This window comes from Poromitra crassiceps (genome assembly GCF_964638095.1).
Source record: "Poromitra crassiceps genome assembly, chromosome: 7".
Classification (NCBI taxonomy): Eukaryota; Metazoa; Chordata; class Actinopteri; order Beryciformes; family Melamphaidae; genus Poromitra; species Poromitra crassiceps.
The window spans coordinates 19,721,981-19,743,729 of NC_139628.1; the positions used below are offsets into that span (position 1 = coordinate 19,721,981).

The following is a 21,749-nucleotide window of genomic DNA, read 5'->3' on the forward strand; positions in this document are numbered from 1 at the left end:
ATTTAACCCATCCAGGCATGTCCTTTCCTCCGGGGGGCAGGCCAGGAGCAGTGGTCGCTTTCTCGTACAGCGCCCGGGGACCAACTTCGGATGTTGTCGTCACTGGTCGGATGACGATGACGATCTGATCTTCTGCATGTTTTTAGTGGGGGGGTTATATGTGGAGGAACCCCCTGGGGGAGCACGGGGAGAACATGCAAACTCCACACAGAGAGAAAGGCCCTTACGACGAGATACCCCACCTGGGCAGTAGGCACTGAAGATATGGGGGGGAACACAACCACAGCGCCCACAGTGTCCCAGGCGAGAATCGAACTCAGGACCTTCTGACTGTGCGGCGACAGCTCTACCACTGAGCCACCGTGCCCCACAACAGCAGCATAAAAACAATTCGGTACATACAACAAGTATTGCGGACCACTCACTAGGAGTTATGAGACACAGACTTTAAAAATACAAAAAAGAAAAACACACAGTAGTGTACAATAAATCACATCAGATAAAAATAAAAATAAAGAAAAAGTAACAGCATACAGTGCTCAGCTAATTAGATGCATGTCACTCACCCCCCCATGCACGCACGCGCACACACACACACAAACCTATGTAGCATGACAGACCAATCAAATAGTCTTATCCACGCATATTTTATTTCTAAAAGTTCATAAACAATCACAGTTAAAGATCCCCCATTTCCTATCTCAACAACACTGTTGATTGTCTGGCATGTTATTAATGTACTTGGCAAAAACATGAGTGAACTAGCTGGCCAGCTAGCTTGTGCTGCGTGTCACTGAGGTAAATAACGCTCGTAGGAGGAGGGGCGGGGGTTGTACGGATGCCTAGTTGGCCATTTTCGAATATAATATAATACAGAATCATGTTAAAATACAGAAACTATTAAACTCTTTATTTTATTGGGGGCATTTAACTCATTGAGTGCCAATGACGTCGATCGACATCAAATGTGTTTTTTGACGGTGGGACGTGGATCAAAGCCTCCTGCATCTCCTGTACAAATATTGTAGCTATTGAAGGTGTATAACCTATTTTACGGACTCATTAGGTGGCGACAGTGCTCTCCAGATTAGAGAGGGGTGAGGAAAGACAGCGGAAGGAGCCCCGTGATGAAAGAGAAACCGCTCATGCTGCAGCCAGAGCCGCTGGAGCTGACGTTGGCTGCGAACAGCAGTCAATCCGCGCCCACAACTGAGCCCCTCTGCCTCTGTCTGTCTGTCTGCATAGTTTCTCCACACGATTAGCCGCCAGAAAAGCAGCACCCGACGCCGAAGGGCCAAACCATTCTCAGCAGTCCGGTTTGGCTTTTCCGTGTCGCGCTGGGAGCCGGCGCACAAAAACGGAGCACTCCGAAAATAGACGCTGGGTGCGTGAGGCTGTGTGTTAGTGTGGGGAGGAGTTTGCAGCTGAGGGGGGGAGAGGGGGGTGGGGCACACAGGGCACCACACAACTACACCACGTCACTACATCAGAAAATATTAGCTTCAGACTCAGTGAATGTGCTTGAAATGCTTCATTTCACAAAAGGCGGAATAACTCACCTTATAATTTGAAACGCATGTTTTTGCTCAAAACAACCTATCTTCTCCGGCTCATAACTAAAGAACGGAAAATGGTATCAATAAACTTTTTTTTGCTGATGATACAATAGAGTCTCCTTGTTCTTTGTGCGTGTTTGGTGTTTACATAGTAATATCTCATTATTCTGTGGCAGGGGCGGTTCTAGGCCGTTTTTGGGTGGGCTTTAGCCCACCCAAAAATAGTCTCAGCCCACCCAAAAAAATAGAGGCAAAAAAAACGTTTTTTTTTTTTTTTTACTCTCCTCTCCAAATCCATGGTGGTCATTAGTAGCAGTTTCTGACTACACTCAATGCGCTGTGTGTGTGTTTCCCCCCCCCCCTCTATGTTCTTAGGGTGGGCTGAGACAAAAATTTAGGGGGGTTCAGCCCACCTGAAAAGTTTCTAGAACCGCGGCTGCACAGGCGCTCCCTCCTCCATCTATCTGCCTAATCCCACATCACTTCACACAGGTCACACACACAGTACAGCAGCTAAGTGGTCCTCCTCAGTCCACACAATCGTTCTCCCCACTCATGATCAATGAGGTGAGCATTGAGCAGTCAGAGTCATTAGTAGTTACTTAATTAGCGCATATTAGCTGTTCCTTTATATTTATTTTTTATTTATTTTTATTTTTTATTTTTCCCTGTTTGATTGCTTGATTGTTTCTATCATGCATCTGTAAAGCACCTTGTGAAGTCCTTGGATTTTAAAGTGTGCTATATAAATTGAATTTATTATTATTATTATTATTATATTGATATGCAAATTAGCGCGTAATGTTGTTTCGTAGGCTAAACAAAAGAACTTGTCGCTGTGCCTGCCAGACAAACAGATGGACTGGAGGAAGGTAGGTAGGCTACCATGGCACCAGCCAGCCATGTCATGCTAGCTCGCAGTGAAGCGGGTGTAAATGGATGCGATGTTTTTTGAGAAACATATGGCATAAGTGACAAACATTTTCAAACGGGTCCCTTGTTATCTGAAAGAAATTAAGCCCTTCAGAATCGCAAGTGGCTGCTTTCTGCTGTCTGATGTGATGATGACGATAGCTTAACATGCGTGCATGGCATCACTTATGTCTTGCTGTGATGTTAGTTCAGTATCTCAATAAAAGTTCTTACAGGCTTGTTATTTCCCTCTAAGGGAGTGCAAGGCAGATATTTAAACAGCCTTGTTTGTGTACAGTACCAGTGGCATGGTAGTAATAAAAAGGGATTAAGGACCAGGACCCCTGGTGGTCAGTAAGATGGGCTGGTTGAGCCAATGTTAAAATGATCTTTATTTATTATTTATTTTTGCTTTAAAACTATTTTTTAATTTTCTGCTTAAAGTTCATGAAAAAAAGTGGCATTCTTGTTTTTTCCCCACAATAATTTCATAATACCATTTGTAATGCCACCGTTGTAGTGCTGTTGTTCAAAATTAAAGTACATTTTCTCAGATTTATTGGTGTCTTTCTAGTCACACAATTTAATATCAGTGTTTCCCATACACTGATCTATTTGTGGTGGTAGACCCTACATAGATTCTGACCCCCACAAATACTGCCACATATTAATTTCAACTAGTTGACTGCAAACTCCTGCTTTAGTGCTTACAGTATATTATTATCTTGTTGGAATATTATTCCAGCCAATAAGTTAGGAAGTTCCCTTTTGATTTAATTTTACTTTTGTTTTGCCTACAAAGCAAAATGTTACTTTACTTGAAACTCCCCTGAAGTGATTTTGGTATTATTTATGCAAGCATAATTCTACCATAGTAACCTGTATGCAAAATATATATAGTATATATAGGGAAACAATTATTTTTTCATTGCTGTAAAACCACAGAACGGTAAAGAAGATATTGATGTGTGTAGTTCTTCATAGATCTAGTCTCTTCATTTTGATCTCAAAGTGCGCCAGTTTGATCCATTTTTACTTGAAACTATACAAAATTTTCTCCCGGGGGAGCATGCCCCCGGACCCCCCTAGGGGTTCAGTGGTCCATGACCTTTGGGTGGGCTGAGCCCACCCAAAGCTCTGATGCTAAAACCGCCCCTGTTCTGTGGGCCTCGAGAAATCACTGAAAACGCTCTGAAACTCTGGCACTGGGAGCGTCCGTTCTCCAAAAGTGGCTGGCACTCAATGAGTTAAAAGCCCCCGTCACCCCAGTTCCAAAGGGCAATTCTAGATTTTGCCCCGAGCCCCCGCTAATTTCCTACCCTGGTGTGTGTGTGTGTGTGTGTGCGGCAGGGTGTGTATAGCTGGCGTATTGACCTGTCGAAGAAGTACAAGGACGCCTGGTTCCAAGGGATTTCCAACCTCTTCCTGAGCTGCAACCTGCCCAAGCTACTGCTATTGGCTGGTAAGGTCTCTGAATCCCGCCTCCAAATCACTTATTTCTAAGTAACTGCTATTGGCCGGCTGGTTTCTAAAAACCTGCTTAATCATTGTGTGTGTGTTTTAGGAGTGGACCGGCTGGACAGAGACCTGACCATCGGCCACATGCAAGGTGAGAGTCAGGCGTAACCATGGTAACAGTCCCCCATCCTGTATACTGCAACTTCAGCCATAGGAACAGGTCACTTGTATTACAGTGGGAGCAACACGGCTGATGGGAAATGTAGTCTTAATGTGGAGAAACACAAAAGTTCAATACTGTGAGCTGCAGCTGTTTCACTACTGCCCAACCCGGCTCTCTCTCTCTCTCACACACACACAGATACACGCACACACACACAGACACACACACACACACACAGCTTGAGGCAGCAGTGGCTCTCCAGAGACAGCTGGTTCTGTCAGTCAACAAGCACCCTGTAACTGACAGCCTGCGGAGAGAGAGAGAGAGTGTGTGTGTGTGTGTCCTTTCCAGGGTTATGCAGGGTGATTTTGTGTTTGAAAGGGTTAACGGCTTGGACATGTGTCGGGTTGACGGACAAATCATCTCATTGGTTTTGCATGCGCCGGGGCCGCACAGCAAGACTGCGCTAGCTGCTACAGATAACAGACGGCTAGCTGACAGGCAGCAGTGTGGAGACGCAGACACACACGTTACACCACGCGCTGAAACGCTGCCTTTAGGACACGTCGCAAAAGCTGCATGACGTAGAGTACCACAGGGATGACGTACTTTTGTAGGCAGAGCCGTGTATATAGAAGAGTCGCGTATATAGAAGAGTCGCAACATCTCCGTTCACTCCAATGGACCAGTTTTTTACTCTCAAGAGTTCCAGGAAGTAAGCTCCTGGATTAAGCAGCGCTGTCGAGTTGCAGCAAAATGGACAGTTTGTGTTGTACTTTGAAAGTTTTTTTTCTTTTTCTTTTTTTTAAAAATCAAATTGTACATGATCAGCTTTATTTTAGCATTCAAAAGGAGCGCGAGACCCCTTCCTGGCTGTTAATTTGCTAATGAGTCACGCATTTTGGTCCTCCGCTGACGCCACGCTCTCTCTAAATTGCTCTGGGCTTACCCAGAAGTCCCTGCAGTTCCTGGTTCTTAGGGGAGGGAAAGGCATTTGAGGCACTTATGACTTCTGAAGTGTTTTCTGAAAAATCACATAAAAAAAAAAACACGTTTACGTTTCGAAAAGCATAAAAGTGGTCCTCACTTGTGAAGATGATCTTGCTGAACACAAACTTTGCTATTTCATAAACCTTTGTTAACCACAGACATTTTCATGCATTTAGAGCCAGGAAGTGCAAACATCCAGGTCTTCCGGACTCATTCCTGCGCTCCTCTCTGGGGACCTAATAGAAAGAGAGAGAGAGAGAGAGAGAGAGAGAGAGAGAGAGAGAGAGAGAGAGAAAGAGGGAGTGCAATCTGGGAACCCAGAGTCTATTTTTATTTGAAAAATAGACTCTGGGACAGCCCTACCCTACCGTTTTTCCCAGCTTCCTGTACAGCGCGTGCCTCTCCTGCCACCGTCACTTCCTTTTCCGCGTCTATTTTGGCCATTCACTAATAACGTTAACGCATAAACACACTGCATAGAAGACGTCAACTCGTCTTACAACAGTGGAAAATGACTGGAAAGTCACTGTGCAAGTTGCTATTTAGTCTGTAAACAGTGGAGCACGGATGCGGAAAAGGAAGTGACGGTGGCAGGAGAGGTGCTGTACAGGAAGCTGGGAAAAACGTTAGGGCTGTCCCAGAGTCTATTTTTCAAATAAAAATATACTCTGGGTTCCCAGATTGGAGATAGTGTCACCTGTCTTGCTGTCTGTCTGCAGGCAAGTTCATGTTGCAGGTGCTGCCCCCCTGTGGCTTGGCAGTGCAGGAAGACGCTCCAGACAAGGTGAGACCGAAGGCTGCACGGCACGCCACTGACTGTGTGTTGCTCTCATTGACACTCCCCGGAATAAAGGTTATACAAGATAGTCAAACCTGTCAATGCATTAGCCCTTTCCAGGAACGCTGTATATTCAGAAGATCAGGTCGGATGATCTGAATACAGCGTTCCTGGAAAGGGCTATCAATGCGTGTGACCAGAGTTTGTGTGAATTGTGTTACATGTAAATATGTTACAAACAACAATCATTTCACCCCTTTTGTCTAACTTGTGTGTGTATGTGACCAGAAATCATGTAACCTGTGTGTGTGTGTGCAGGTGGCTGAAGCGGTGTCTGGCTTCCTATTGAGACACAAGTTTGCTGAAGCCAGAGGAGAACACAGCAGGTAGGATGAGAAAGAAATCCACATGCACGCACGCACGCATGCACACACATACACATACATGTATATGTGTGTATATATATATATATATATATATATATACACACACACATATGTATATGTGTGTGTATATATATATATACACACACACATCTGTATATATATATATATATATATATATTATGATGATCATAATAATTATATTATTATTATTATTAGTATTATCATTAGTAGTAGTAGTAGTAGTATTGTTATTAGTATTATTATTATTTTCCTTCTGTAAAACTTTCTAGGCTAGAAAACTCACCCACTCAGAAACAAAAAATTACACCAATCTACCAAAGTTTGGCGATATTACCAACAACTCATTTCCTGTTTTTTAACCATCCATTCCACTAGGCCAATCCCAGAAATTTGGCAGATATGACAGATATTCAAGGCCCTTCGGGGGCAATAGGCTTGAACCCCTGGTATTGCCGCTATATTTATTATTATTATTATTATTAATAATATTAATAATAATAATATTTACAAATGAAGCGTATAGGTAATGTTCTGCAAAAATAAGCACATAAACAGACAAAAACTACAAATATCTCAAGGCCAGACCTGGGCATTATGCCACCCGGGGGCCAGAACCGGCATTCACGATGGTTCTGTCAGAAAAACAGCACCATTTTACTTATGAAGCTAGAAAAATAGAATGAAATGACCTAAATTGGCTGTTTGGTGTGATTTCCAATATAATAAATGCTGAAGAATAAGTGCACAGTATGTTTTCTATAATTTAATCTAGTGACACAATTTGAGATTGCAGCATGACAGCATTTATTTTGTCCCCGCCAACTATCTGGGTTTCTCATGTGGCCCCACAGGAAAAATAATTCATTTTAGTGCTTTGGTCTTATTTTTGATTTGCAATAATAGAGTTGAAAACACTTTATAATGGTGTTTCCTTTATTTTTGACTCTTGTCTGCAACACAATAGTCCAACTTTGTGTCCCTGCATCTGCCACCCTCCTTATGTCAGAAGAATCTTTCTCTCCTCCCTCTCTCTCCAGCTCCTCTGACCTGTTCACAGAGTGAGGGCTGCAGGTAACACACACACACACACGCACGCGTGCCCGTACACACAATACACACACACACGCGCGCCCGTGCACGCACACACACAGAAGTAGAAGAAATCGCAATGTTTTGGTCAAGTTTCTCTCTTATCTCTCTAACTACAATAGGCTACAGAGAGTCATGGAGTTCTGGACAAAAATATATCTCATTAAAAAACTCTCAGATTTGATGTTGAGATTCAGAATCTCCTCAAATGTGGTCCGTGGCTTTGATGTTGACTAAATTAGACCATTCCTACACAGGTCTACGTTTTGAATAGTTTTGGGAATTTGAAAATAAAGCCTGGAAAAGTATGGAAAATGTTGTTTGGCTCCTATAGGCGCATAATTCTAGCTTTTATGTTGTTAGACCCACTTTGAGTCCAAAGTTTGTGTTGATGTGAAGAATAATGTTCAGACATAGGGATCCTCATATTACCGAGCTGCTGTCAGCATGCATTATATCAAATACTCCGCACCAAAATCACATCCCGTCAAGAACATAGAGGGCTCTATCCCCCCCCTGGCCTTAAATTTGCGTTTATGGCTTGGCCTAGTGCTATTAGTGGGCGTGGTCAGGTGCATTCCCTAATTTTTCCTCTTTGCTAACCAAATTTTAACCACGCCTTTTAAACCTTAGAATTATTCACAACTGTGGCCATTGGTGACCTCCTGTAAACCAATCAGATTCTTCCCTTCCAAGCTCCGATCCAGGAGACAACGAATCCAGTCCGGTTGCGGCTGCATGCTGTCATCTCTTCATGCCAATTTGGATATCTCAGCATCATAGCCTGAATAAAATGATTCAACCTACAGGCAAACACAGATCTGTTCAGCAGGGCTGATGGTCTCCCTGTACAATATAGAACGTTAACTATCGGTGACATTCCTGATACCATCCACTTCCATGATCTTTATATGTTGTAAACACATAACTTTCACAATAGTGAACAAGTACCCCCACTTGGCTCATTCAGGGCAGGCTTAGTTTTATAACTTAGGCTACCTGCTCCTCCTGCACATCACAGCACAGGCTAAATGATGCGACATAAATATAGCCTACATTATGTAAAGTCATGGCATAAATGTGTTTTTATTGAAAAAGTATGTGTCAAGTAAGCTAAGTCTTGTTGGAGCGGACATCACAGTACAACCGTGTTATGGTTGTCACTCGACTATACCACAGTGTATTTGCGACAGATAGCCTACCGGTATATATACGACCTGGATTATATGTATGTTTCACATAGGGTTGTGTTTTGATTTTTATGTTTTATTTTGTCCAAAATTGAAATGTTCTAGAATTGCATGTGTTAACATAACTATTATTTCTATCTACCACTTAGCCTGCTTAGGCTGATGTGGTTGCTTTTTCTTGTCAAAATGTATTAAGCCTCAATGCATGCTGGGAGAGATGCACATGTGTGTCTGTGTGTGGCGTTTGGTAGAGGAGCCGGCGCACTGAATAAGTCCTGGTTTTGAAAAGCCGCAAAATTAACGCCAGTTGGGAAGATCACTTTAGGCTGGTAGCCTATTTAAGGCCGAAACGCCCATTCTGGCCTATTCTGGCACTGCGCCACGACCTCTTCAGCTCTTCAGCGTAAAGTGCATTTCGGGGCGTAAAAACATGACGAGTCACAGGTAGGCAGGCGCAAAGCGTGTTTTTTTTTGCGTTTAATGCCAGTTTAGCAGCTAAGACCAGGAGGAGAATAGAGCCCAGAGTCTGCCTGGAACAATATGGAGAAAATCAAGGTCTGGAAAAAGTGTGATACATTTGAACTGGAAATGTGGAGAAACCCTGATTAGAGCTCCCTGATATATATCTATATCTATATCTATCTACATATCTATATCTATATATATATATATAAAGGTTGAGGTTGAGAATGACTGCATTAATACCACAGTGAAGCCTGTATAACTTGACATGAACATTCTAAATTGCCCCAGCTTACTTCCTATTGCAGTGTTTGCTCATACAATTTGCCTTTTTCACTTCCCACCCAATTTGTGTCTAAAAGGCAGGAAGTAACACAGGTGCAAGCAAGACATTAACGAGGCCCCCGGCACTTGGAAACCCTCATTACTGTCTTGCTTGCACGTGTTACACCCTGCCTTTTAGACACAACATGGCTGAATTGTGTGGGAAGTGAAAAAAACGAATCGCTGTCCGGAAATAAGCTAGGTTTCAAAGTAAGCAATAAGCCCCGAGCGGCCATGGTTTACAGTTAGTAGGATTAGTGTGGGCAAGTTACTCAGAAAATGTAATTAGTTAATTATTACTCCTGTAACAAGTAATACAATTACTTTACTTATTAGTTACGTTACATTACTCTACATGTACAGTGTTGGGCAAGTTACTTTCAAAATGTAATATACTACATATGACTAGTTACTTTCATTGTAAAGTAATAAGTTACTTTACAATATGACCTTCTGTGTAGAGTAACTCGTTACTTATTGCACTACTTTCACCTAAACAACAGCAGTAGCAGAATTACATCGCCGCCCCGGAACCATCCCGAAAAATTATTTCAACCATCTTGAAGTCAGTGTAAACCATCCAAAGTTCTAAATGTTATCCCTTTCCTTTGTTATTGTCATCTATTGTGGTTATTTGCATAAAAAAAACAGTTTGATTAGGGAATGATTGTATCCAGGGGCGGTTTTAGCATCAGAGCTTTGGGTGGGCTCAGCCCACCCAAAGGTCATGGACCACTGAACCTCTCAGGGGGTCCGGGGGCATGCCCCCCCGGAAGAAAATTTTGTACAGTTTCAACTTCAAGTCAAAATGGATCAAACTGGCGCACTTTGAGATCAAAATGAAGAGACTAGATCTATGAAGAACTACACACATCAATATCTTCTTTACCGTTCTGTGGTTTTACAGGGATGAAAAAATAATTGTTTCCCTATATATACTATATATATTCTGCATACAGGTTACTATATGGTAGAATTATGCTTGCATAAATAATACCAAAATCACTTCAGGGGAGTTTCAAGTAAAGTAACATTTTGCTTTGTAGGCAAAACAAAAGTAAAATTAAATCAAAAGGGAACTTCCTAACTTATTGGCTGGAATAATATTCCGACAAGATAATAATATACTGTAAGCACTAAAGCAGGAGTTTGCAGTCAACTAGTTGAAATTAATATGTGGCAGTATTTGTGGGGGTCAAAATCTATGTAGGGTGTACCACCACAAATAGATCGGTGTATGGGAAACACTGACTATTAAATTGTGTGACTAGAAAGACACCAATAAATCTGAGAAAATGTACTGTAATTTTGAACAACAGCACTACAACGGTGGCATTACAAATGGTATTATGAAATTATTGTGGGAAAAAACAAGAATGCCACTTTTTTTCATGAACTTTAAGCAGAAAATTAAAAAATAGTTTTAAAGCAAAAATAAATAATAAATAAAGATTTTAACAGAAACTGCTACTAATGACCACCATGGATTTGGAAAAAAAAAAAAAAAAAAATTTTTTTTTTTTGGGTGGGCTGAGACTATTTTTGGGTACAAACTAGGGCATTCACAGACTAGTCGACTAGTCGACTAGTCGACTAGTAAAACCACTAGTCGACACTGTGCTTAGTAGTCGACTAGTCGTTTTAGCAAAAAAAAAAAAAAAAAAAAAAAAAAAAAAAAAAAAAAAAAAAAAAAAATTTAAATATCTTTAAGAAAGAACATACATGGACTATCATATCCCATATCCCCCACAAAGAACATCAAAACACAACAAAACAAAACAAGAAAACTGCATAAAATACACAATAATCCAAGAACAAACAAGACTATTGGACAAACAACCAAACAAAAACAATGCATTCAAAGTAAATACATAGATCTTGCCCTGTTGGCAGCTAGGAAATGCATAGCTTTAAATTGGAAAGCATCCAATCCCCCAGCTGTAGTTCACTGGTGGAATGAACTCTCAAGCTACCATACGTTGGATAACATTTACTACAAGAAATTTACTACAAGAATCAGATTCTTAGACATCCCCAAAATATGGCAACCACATACAGAGTTTGACTTTAAGAACTTTTTACCCCAGTGTCATTAGGCTTATCAGGATAGGAGCTGAATGCATTGTTTTTGTTTGGTTGTTTGTCCAATAGTCTTGTTTGTTCTTGGATTATTGTGTATCTTATGCAGTTTTCTTGTTTTGTTTTGTTGTGTTTTGATGTTCTTTGTGGGGGATATGGGATATGATAGTCCATGTATGTCGTGTAAATACCTCATGTTCTTTCTTAAAGATTAAAAAAAAAAAAAAAAAAAAAAAAAAAAAAAAAAAAAAAATTTATTTTATTAAAAATAAATTAAAAACGGTTAGTCGACTAGTCGACTACCTTTAGGGACGACTAGTCGACTAGTAAAATTCACTAGTCGTGAATGCCCTAGTACAAACAAAGTATTTTTTCACTCCTTAAACCCCATTGTTATACTATAACTACACTCCTTAAACCATGTTGTTATACTCTAACTACACTCCTTAAACCCCGTTGTTATACTCTAACTACACTCCTTAAACCCCGTTGTTATACTCTAACTACACTCCTTAAACCCCATTGTTACACTCTAACTACACTCCTTAAACCCCGTTGTTATACTCTAACTACACTCCTTAAACCCCGTTGTTATACTCCAACTACACTCCTTAAACCCGTTGTTCCACCATAACTACACTCCTTAAACCCCGTTGTTATACCATAACTACACTCCTTAAACCCTGTTGTTATACTATAACTACACTCCTTAAACCCCGTAGTTATACTATAAGTACAGATCTTATAATTCACTCCTTAAACCCCGTAGTTAGACTATAACTACAGCCCTAAACCCCGTTGTTATACTCTAACTACATGCTTATTTGCGGGCTGTATTCTAAAGCGTTACCCTCTCTCTCTCTCACACACGAAGGCGGTGTCCTCTCTCTCTCTCTCTCTCTCTGTGAGTCTTCTGGTTTAGTTGCTGTAGCTGTCCGGGATAAAAGCTGTAAGCACAGCAGCCTAGCTGTTTAAATCCTCTAAAGGTGCTAAACTTTGTCTTAACTTAGCTTGGATGTGTTATGCTAGCTAGGTTAGGCTACTGTGTTAGCCTTGCGATAGGTGTGCACGGACGGTTGTGCTTGTTGTAGTGGCTAATCTCAAAATTTAGCGTTAGATCCTATACAAGTAGGATATGAATGCACTCAGTGTGTTTGAATTTCTGCTTTTTTATCAGTATTTATTATTATATATTTACTTTTGGTTTTATTGGTTGTGACTGTGGTGTGTTCAACTTTTTATCTATGGTTTTATATTGTTTATTATTTTATATGTTTTTGTAGATTGCAGTTTAGTTTTGTTGTTGTTGGGACTGGAACAGGGATTATAGAACAGAGCTGCATGTGAACTGGACTGGGGGAAAATGAATGTTGAAAAAGCTATGTACTGTATATTTTGAATTGTATATTTTGATTTTAGAGCAAGATAAAATATGTCTGCTCTTGTTGAAGCTTGGAAAAAAGCCCTGGATTTTACACTCATCTTTTAAAATAAAGATGTGTTTAAAAAGCGATTGCGTGTTAAAAGCAGTGTGTTACGTTTTCAGTGCTGTGCCTTTTCTCTGGGTAAACAAGAAGTGAGCTTAAAATGAACTGAGCTGCTCATTTTTTGGGACTGTGAGCTCAAATTCAAAGTTCAAAATATGAGCTATGAACATGAAATAGTTCATTTTAATATGCGTGAGCTGAACTTTGAGCTAGCTCTCGTCACGTGTGAGCTTGCACAACACTGGCTGCAACAAACACATTTAGTCCCCCGTCCCCCGATTTTGTATCCCCCATTAGTGCTATTTTTATTTATTTATCCTGGTTGCTGCTCCACCCTCTGCCGATCTGGGGAGAGCCGAAACTGGCTCCATGCTTCCTCCGAGACATGGGCAGTAGCCAGCCACTTCTTTTCACCTGACAGGGGAAGCTTCACCGGTAGGACATAGCACGTGGGAGGATCACGCTATTCCAACGAGTTCCCCTCCCTCTGAACAGGCGCCCCTAACGACCAGAGGAGGCACCACATCAGTGACCAGGATATTGCATGTTTTGGTGAAGGGGGTTCCTATATGAAGGAAACCCCCAGGGGGCACGGGGACAACATGCAAACTCCACACAGAAAGGCCCTTTTGACGACCCTACCCGGGCGGCGGGCACTCGAGGACATGCGGACGGGCACGCACTCCTTCAGCGATCACAGCATCCCAGGTGGGAATCGAACCCAGGACCTTCTAGCTGTGAGGCGACAGCGCTTACCACTGTGCCACGATTTCCTGTTTTTTAACCATCCATATACCACTGGGCCAATCCCTGAAATGTGGCCCAATGACACATATTCAAGCTCCTTCGGGGACAATAGGCTTTTCCTGGCATGCAAATTAGTTTTTCTGTGCTCTGTCCATTCATGTCGGAACTAAACGCGTTTAGCTGTGTTGCTCATTCCACGAATGCACGATCCTTACAAGTTGCACCCCGTTGTAAAGGTGACTAATCAACTATATAAAATACAATACCAATTGGTGGTATTAAAGGGGAGAAATAATCGACCGAAATAACGTTTCCGAACTTTTTTTGAGGAGTTTATATACTGTCAAACTCTTTTTAGTTAATTTTATAAAAAAAACTAAATCTGTTTATGTGATGGATGTTGCTGGTTGTTTTGATAGATGTGTTTGTTGTTGTTGGCTATAAAAACACTTTACTTCCTACCAGTGCTTGGGTCTTGTTCTTTGAATCTAACCCCCATTCATTATTTCAAAATACATGAGGGCACAAACATAATTTCCTTTATGACTTTTTGTAGTCTTCCTTTTATTTTACCAATATCTACAATATGAATTGGGGATGCACGATCATATTGGCACATCACTGGTATCGGCCGATAAAGGCTTTAACATGAAATTGGCTTCGGCTGCAAATAAATAAATAAAATCTGATGATAAAATTACGCTTTAGTTATGCCAAAATGCTTGATGCTAGTTTATGTTACATAAATAACATTGAAGTAGTTTCCTCATTTTGCCCAGTGAATGTGTACATTTTAGAAAGTGTTGCATTTATGTCTGCATCTGCCAGTGGGCCGTCATGATAAGAGCAGGCATAATAATGTGTTCATTCCACTACAGGAGAGACTTGATGTTCTCTGACATTAGGTGGGAAAAATGTGCACATGGGTATCAGCACACAGCCCAGAGATAGAAAAGAAAAGAAAAATATACAAAATAATACAAATAGATTGCATCCCTAATATAACTATAAGAGCAAAACTATCAAAAACCAGTCATGATGATTAAATATGCAGGCTGCAGCAGTAGAATGTGAATGGTTCTCATTATAATTCAATTCACCCAAGCAATCTGAAAAACCACAACTTCCACTGAAATGACGGGAGACAGACACCAGGTTTTGGAAAACAAGAAAAACTCAAACTTGCAATAGTTTTATTGAAACTGTCCTGAATCGGAACACGTGCAACATCTGAAACACAGAAACAACATGGCGTCACGCTGCCTTGTATTTACACGTGTGTGTGTGTGTGTGCGTGAGTGTGTGTGTGCGTGAGTGTGTGTGTGCGTGAGTGTGTGTGTAGGATAGTCATCAGTGATCATCAGTCATACAAACAGCCGCTCTGTAAAAGTCCACACCGTTACCTATGGAAACACACCCCACACCGCATCCCATCGTCACGGTAACCGAGCGGTCAGCATCGTCTCTCGCTCAATCTGGAAGGTTCTGAAAACATGTTTGATTCCCCTCTGCTGTCGCCAAGCCTCTCTACTATCTTCACTGCCCACATTTAGCAAACACGCACAACCCAAAACTAACTCAAGCTAAAAGCAGGCTGTGTGTTAGGTAGTTCTCTTTATTTTTGTCTCCCAACTCGCCCCACCGTGCAGGGTAGTCCAATAGACTTCTATAGAACTCCCACAATGTGCAGGGTAGTGCAATAGACTTCTATAGAACTCCCACAACATGCAGGGTAGTCCAATAGACTTCTATAGAACAACCACAACGTGCAGGGTAGTCCAATAGACTTCTATAGAACTCCCACAACGTGCAGGGTAGTCCAACAGACTTCTATAGAACTCCCACAACATGCAGGGTAGTCCAATAGACTTCTATAGAACTCCCACAACATGCAGGGTAGTCCAATAGACTTCTATAGAACTCCCACAACGTGCAGGGTAGTCCAACAGACTTCTATAGAACTCCCACAACATGCAGGGTAGTCCAATAGACTTCTATAGAACTCCCACAACGTGCAGGGTAGTCCAACAGACTTCTATAGAACTCCCACAACGTGCAGAGTAGTCCAATAGGCTTCTATAGAACTCCCACAACGTGCAGGGTAGTCCAATAGACTTCTATAGAACTCCCACAATGAGCAGGGTAGTCCAATAGACTTCTATAGAAGTGCCACAATGTGCAGGGTAGTCCAATAGACTTCTATAGAACTCCCACAACATACAGGGTAGTCCAATAGACTTCTATAGAACTCCCACAACGTGCAGGGTAGTCCAATAGACTTCTATAGAACTCCCACAACATGCAGGGTAGTCCAATAGACTTCTATAGAACTCCCACAATGTGCAGGGTAGTCCAATAGACTTCTATAGAACTCCCACAACGTGCAGGGTAGTCCAAAAGACTTCTATAGAACTCCCAAAAAGGCAGAAAAATCCCATGGGAGTGCCATGGGATTGCCATCGATGCCATGGGCGTGTGACAATGAAATAAAACAGTGGCCAGTAAGGGCGTATAGGTTTGCCTTTGATGCCGACGACCGGGGTTCCATTTCCAGCGCTTTCAAAGTACAGTCAAATTTTGAACAGTTTTCTGAATTAACCACGACCAAACCCTTTCTCTAAGCTTAATTCCTTGTTTGTAACACGATTACTCCGTATGGCTTGCATATTAAAATGATCTTGAATCTAGTTTGAGTTGCCTAAGCCTTCCATACCATAACAAGTTGAAAACTTGTTAGAAACCGAGGATGAGAACAAGAAAGCAACAAAGTCAAAGAGCGAAGGCAGTGAGTTGACCAACAAGTCCAAAATAACGTACAAGACAAGAGCAAACTTGAGGTTTCTACGCATGCAATTTAAAAAAACTTTTTTCCAGACTTTAACGCTTTCTCTGGATTTTGGTCGGTGTTCAACATGATCACTTTCTAGCTGAAAAGACGATATCACGATATATGAAAAGGCAGTGGGTCGACAACTACATACGATCTGTAGTTTCATCTGGATCGAGACAAAATAAGGGTTCTCCAGACACTTTGTGCAATTCTCAAACGTTCAAAGGCCCAGAAAGGATCAAACGGACCTTTCCAGAACCTTCCAGAGAAACAAAATTAAAGTGCATCATCACGAGAGGCTGATCGGAACACCTGCATGAGCGACCAATCAGAACACAGCATCTTGGAGGGGAGGGGGGAGACGATGTTTTTTTTTATTTTTAGAATCAAAGCAAGACTTGACCTCAATTCTGATTTTATTTTTTTATTTTTATTGACAGCCACATCAGGCGAGCGCGTTTCGGCACACACCTTCATCACAGCAGAGATAAAAGAGATAAAAGTGTTTTAAAGTCTGTGTGAGTTTTTAGATGTCCTCATTTCAGGTTTGTATGAGTTGAGAGGCAGTGATTCAGGAGCGAAGAGCAAAACTGTACTTTTTCAAACTGGAGGCGAACTATTTTCCCATATACCGTCAGACCAACTTGCGTGTCTTAACGCGCACGGTTCCCCAGTCACAACGGGCAAATGAGGATTTTTTTTTTATGCACTCAATTTGTGTTTCTCAACATACTGGGACTCCCTCTGTACAACTAACAACTGGCAGGATCTTGGTCAGAAGCGATCAGTGGGATGGAAATAAGTTGGGGAAAACAGGGTTCTGGTGGGAAATGTGTGGAGTCCTGCTTTAACAGCGTTTAAAGGCAGACCAGGCGTGACTCCGCACCGCAGCCTCAGTCTCTACTAGTGGAACAGGAGAAATGGATACAGTGCAGCCTCAGTCTCTACTAGTGGAACAGGAGAAATGGATTCAGAGCAGGCTCAAGTTCAATTCACTGTCATTTCTGTGGCAGCAGTTAAAACCAACTCCACAGAAGATCAGTTTATATGGAGAAAAAACAACAAATGAAATGAGTAATGAGCTCGACCGTTCCTCTACAGCTGCTGAAAAGGGACAGTTTAGGCCCAAATCAAAAATACATCTTTTTTCATTGCAAACTACACCTGCTAGCTGCCAGCTAGCTGGTGTAGTTTGGTCAAAAGAAAATAGATCCTACATCAAACTGCTCACAACAAGGAGTGTGGATTATCTTGAGTAACCGGGTCATGATTTCTGGAAAGACATTGCTATATTGAGTTTTTCACCACAAGCCAAGTACCATCCAGTTCCATTGTATTGGAGGGCAGACATCTCTACGGACGATATCTCCAAAACTCAGCAACTCACTGCAAAACGATCTAGATGGATAAATAGCACTACAGGTGAGAGGACAAATATGTATTTTGGATTCTGGGGTGAACTGTCCCTTTAAAATTACTTTCCTGAACTCTGTATCAGATAATTAAATGAACCGTCTGTATGTGTGTGTGTGTGTGTGTGTGTGTGTGTGTGTGTGTGTGTGTGTGTGTGTGTGTGTGTGTGCGCTTGCGTGTCTCGCGTGAACCAGAGGGTGGCCCAAAAAGAGCCTGGAGCTCAGAAAACTCACATCCTGGTAAAATAAAGCTTAAAAAAAAAAAAGTGAAAGTGAATTTAATTTAAAACGTAAACACTGAAATACCTGCTACAAGAAGACAGTCAAATCCAATGTCTTCATAAATAACTACAAATGGCCTCTGTCCCACATGAGAACGAACAAACTAGTGTTTATAGTTGGTGATGGTGACTGAACTGAGAGTGAACTGGCCCTGAGCCCTGGTGCTGAGCTGAGGAGAGGACGAGCCGAGGATACAAAGTAGGAAGGATCCCAAAAAATAAAGAAAGCCTACAGGTAGGGGTGGGCAATATAGCAATATTTAGGTCTATATCAACATTGGGTTATAGATTTTGGATATCGTAATTTTGTGATATGATAAGTGTTGTCTTCCTGATTTTAAAGGCTGCATCACAGTACTTACTGGTGGCATTACTGGTGATTATTTATCACAAATCTTAGTGTCAATATTAGGTGAAAGCAGCAATATTGTCGCAATATCGATATCGAGGTTAGTATTTGGTCAAAAACATTGTGACATTTGATTTTTTTTTCCATATTGTCCAGCCCTACATGTCAAACATTTAGCCCACTTCAAAATACCGAGCTATACTGTATGTATGGTGCTTCGCCATTCAGCCTAAAGATACAAAGATGTGAATTTTGGTCCATATCACCCAGCCCTACCTACAGGTTCTGTTCACTATCAGAGATGTGAATCGGTCAAACTGGTAGACCTGGGTACCGCTGGGAACAAACGGCACCGGAAACCACCTCTGATGATCCAGATTTGGTACCGATGCCGAAGATGACAATTCAAACCAAAGCAGATTTGTATTATGCTTTAGCCGAACAATCATAAAATAAAGGCAACACTTGAGCGAATGAGGGATATTATTGAGAGCCGATGTCACAAAGTCCCATCTTAAGACATGTTATGTTGGTTTTCCTTTACCCGTTGTCTGCTTTCTTAGATAAAATCACCCTGCACGTAACGTGACCTAAGTGATTTCACCATTTATTGTTGATTTATACGATTGATTGATCAATTTTGATGCATAAAAACAGTGATTCTCAAACTTTTTCATATCAAGGACCCCCAGTTTGTTCCAGTTTAAATCCCCAAATCTGAAAATGTTTTAATTGTCAGATATGATTTTGTCTGTATTGTAGGCAGAGAGAACTGAGAAACTAGATCAAAACAGACATTCTGTTATATTCTCTGTGTTAACTTCTAAATGAAATAACGCTGAAATTTAACAATTCATCAACTGGGGACCCCCTGAAACCCCCTCAAGGACCCCTCGTGGTCCTTGGGATCATGTTGAGAACGACTACCTTAGGCCACGTTTAGATGGCAATGGTTTCTGCATAAAACGGCAAACTGTCGTTGCGTTCTGGCCTTTGATTCTGTGTTTATACACAGCATTTGTGATAACGATTCGCCTGCAGACTACAGCCGCAAATGTCAGCACCAACAACCCCAAGCAGTGTAAACTTCCGGTTAGAGCCTTCACAATAATGGCAATTAAATAAAGTAATAGACTTATTGATGTAGCAATTATTTGTGTGTGTGATCCGAAATACACATAACACAGACAATTAAAAGTCAATTTTAACCCGTAGTGAGTCGACTGTTCTGTTTTTTATTTGCCCAGTAATAAATTAAAGTAAAAATGCCTAGCTTCTTGTGTTCAGTCTATTTCTAGCGGGATTGACGCAGCTTTATAGGGCCAAACTTTAGATGAATCATCAGAGTGACACAGAAGTGGTGATAAACTGCTGCAAAATTGGTTGCATTACAGAATAAAAACCCAGTAAAGTCCTATAAAAAAATACCGGGTTTTCTTTGCAGCACTTGAGGAAATCCATGCGTCTGGCCGTGAGTTGAGGGACATTCAATTATTGAATATGCAATTGAATAATTGTGTTTTGCCACTTTCCACGGCGACAGTAAGGGTGGCGTTATCAGAGATTTCCACTCTGGAAATTGGTTTCACATTTTGTGTGTGTTCAGGCCCAGGGTTTCCGTTGTCCTGTAATTGCAGGACATTGTCCTGGGAAATTCATCAAAGTCCTGCCAATTAAAATCTGCAGGACACTGTGTCCTGTAAATGATCTCCCGACGCAATTAATTAATTGTATTAAAATGGGCTGCACGCACATTCACAGTCACACATACATCCTTCTGTTAAATAAATGAATATTATTCATGTTTTAATGACTGTGTAGTAGGCTAGGACCCTAACCCTATCTGAGAAAAAGCCTAGCCTATAGCAAACGGAAATATTTGATTTCAAATTGGCAGCTGCACTAATTAAAATATTTGTGAGCAATATGTTTGTGATTATTTTTTTCCAATAATAATAATCAGTAAGCTAATTAAAATATTATGAGCCATGGTTATTTCAAAGAGGGTTTGTTTTGCCCTAGTGAACACATGCCGAGTCTATTGTCAGGAGTCGGGACAAATTGAGTCTTATTGGCCTGGTTTATACTTTTAAATAAAAAATATAAATCTACATGCCTAATTATGTCATTCTTTATATATCCTAAGCCTATATCAATTGTTTTAAAACTCACACAGATTTAATATCTGTCCGGAATTTACCCCACTTGTCCTGTAATTTGAAATCTTGCAGGACACGTTGTGCTGCACCCGTTTTTCCTAGCGGAAACACTGCTGATGTCAGGGAAACAGAAGGTCCAAACGCAACAAAAGTGTGCCGTATTATGCAGGAAGCGTTGTCGTGCAAACTAGGCCTTAGAAATAGACATCGGCACCAAAAATCAGCATTGTATTGAGTAGTACTGTCACTCGATACCCAGGTCTACACACCGACTCGATTCCCTCAGTTTCAAATTCCATCCACAATCAGATCCTGGACATTTACAGAACAACTCAACGTGAGAATAATTTATTTGATTCCTACTCTATTTCCTAGTTTCAGGTTTTGTATCTCTGAGGTCCTTGGGCACGTATGTACAAATACACAAATAAACGACAGGTATTCCCGCCTGATCAATCACCAATCACATGCTTGATTGGTCGTTTCGTCCGGGGGCGTCTCGTTACAAAAATAAATGTCTCCTCTTGTATCAAAATAGACGACAATCTCTATCTCTCTCTGTCTCAGGAAGCTCACGGTCCCCGGCGACACGCCCGGAGCGCGGGTCTCTGCGCGGGAGTTTGGCAAACCCACAGTAAAGCCATGGGGCGTGGTCAGGTGACTCAGTGGAATGAATTGAATACACACTCTGCATTTATATTTGAGGCACTGAGCCGAGGCGGATTACAGCGACGAAAGCGGGTAAGGATTCAACGTGTCGCTCGAGGGAAACTTCAAACAGGACGCGCCCAAACTCTGTCCGCCTGTGTGTGTGTGTGTTTGCGTTTGCGTTTCTGTAGCTCGGGTTTGGTTTTCGCCTCTCGCTCGGTGTTCTTTCAAAACTGTGGTTCTGGAAACGACGGGGCTGCGGCGAACGCCGGACCCTCGGATCGGGCTCTTCCCGCTTCCTGGTTTGAAACGTAGTCCTAAAGGTTTGCCAAACGTCAGGAAAAGGACCCCGACCCGACAGCATGGGGAAAGACACCAACACTTGATTGTCATGATGAGGGTGGGGGGCTGTCCACATTAATGCCTGT

At 41.6% G+C, this 21,749-nt stretch overlaps 1 protein-coding gene across 1 annotated transcript in view; it reads left to right on the forward strand.

The window, feature by feature from the left end:
• The window catches only part of LOC310779462 (protein phosphatase methylesterase 1-like), a gene marked incomplete at both ends in the record, with an annotated part of 61,924 nt that extends 40,288 nt beyond the window's left edge, over positions 1–21,636 (forward strand). The window contains 6 exons of the mRNA XM_083639995.1: positions 3,819–3,930; positions 4,033–4,077; positions 5,799–5,863; positions 6,176–6,243; positions 21,241–21,330; positions 21,513–21,636. Of these exons, the coding sequence (XP_083496121.1) occupies positions 3,819–3,930; positions 4,033–4,077; positions 5,799–5,863; positions 6,176–6,243; positions 21,241–21,330; positions 21,513–21,636 (504 nt within the window). The remainder of the gene's footprint in view (positions 1–3,818; positions 3,931–4,032; positions 4,078–5,798; positions 5,864–6,175; positions 6,244–21,240; positions 21,331–21,512) is intronic.
• Between the last annotated feature and the right edge of the window lie 113 nt (positions 21,637–21,749).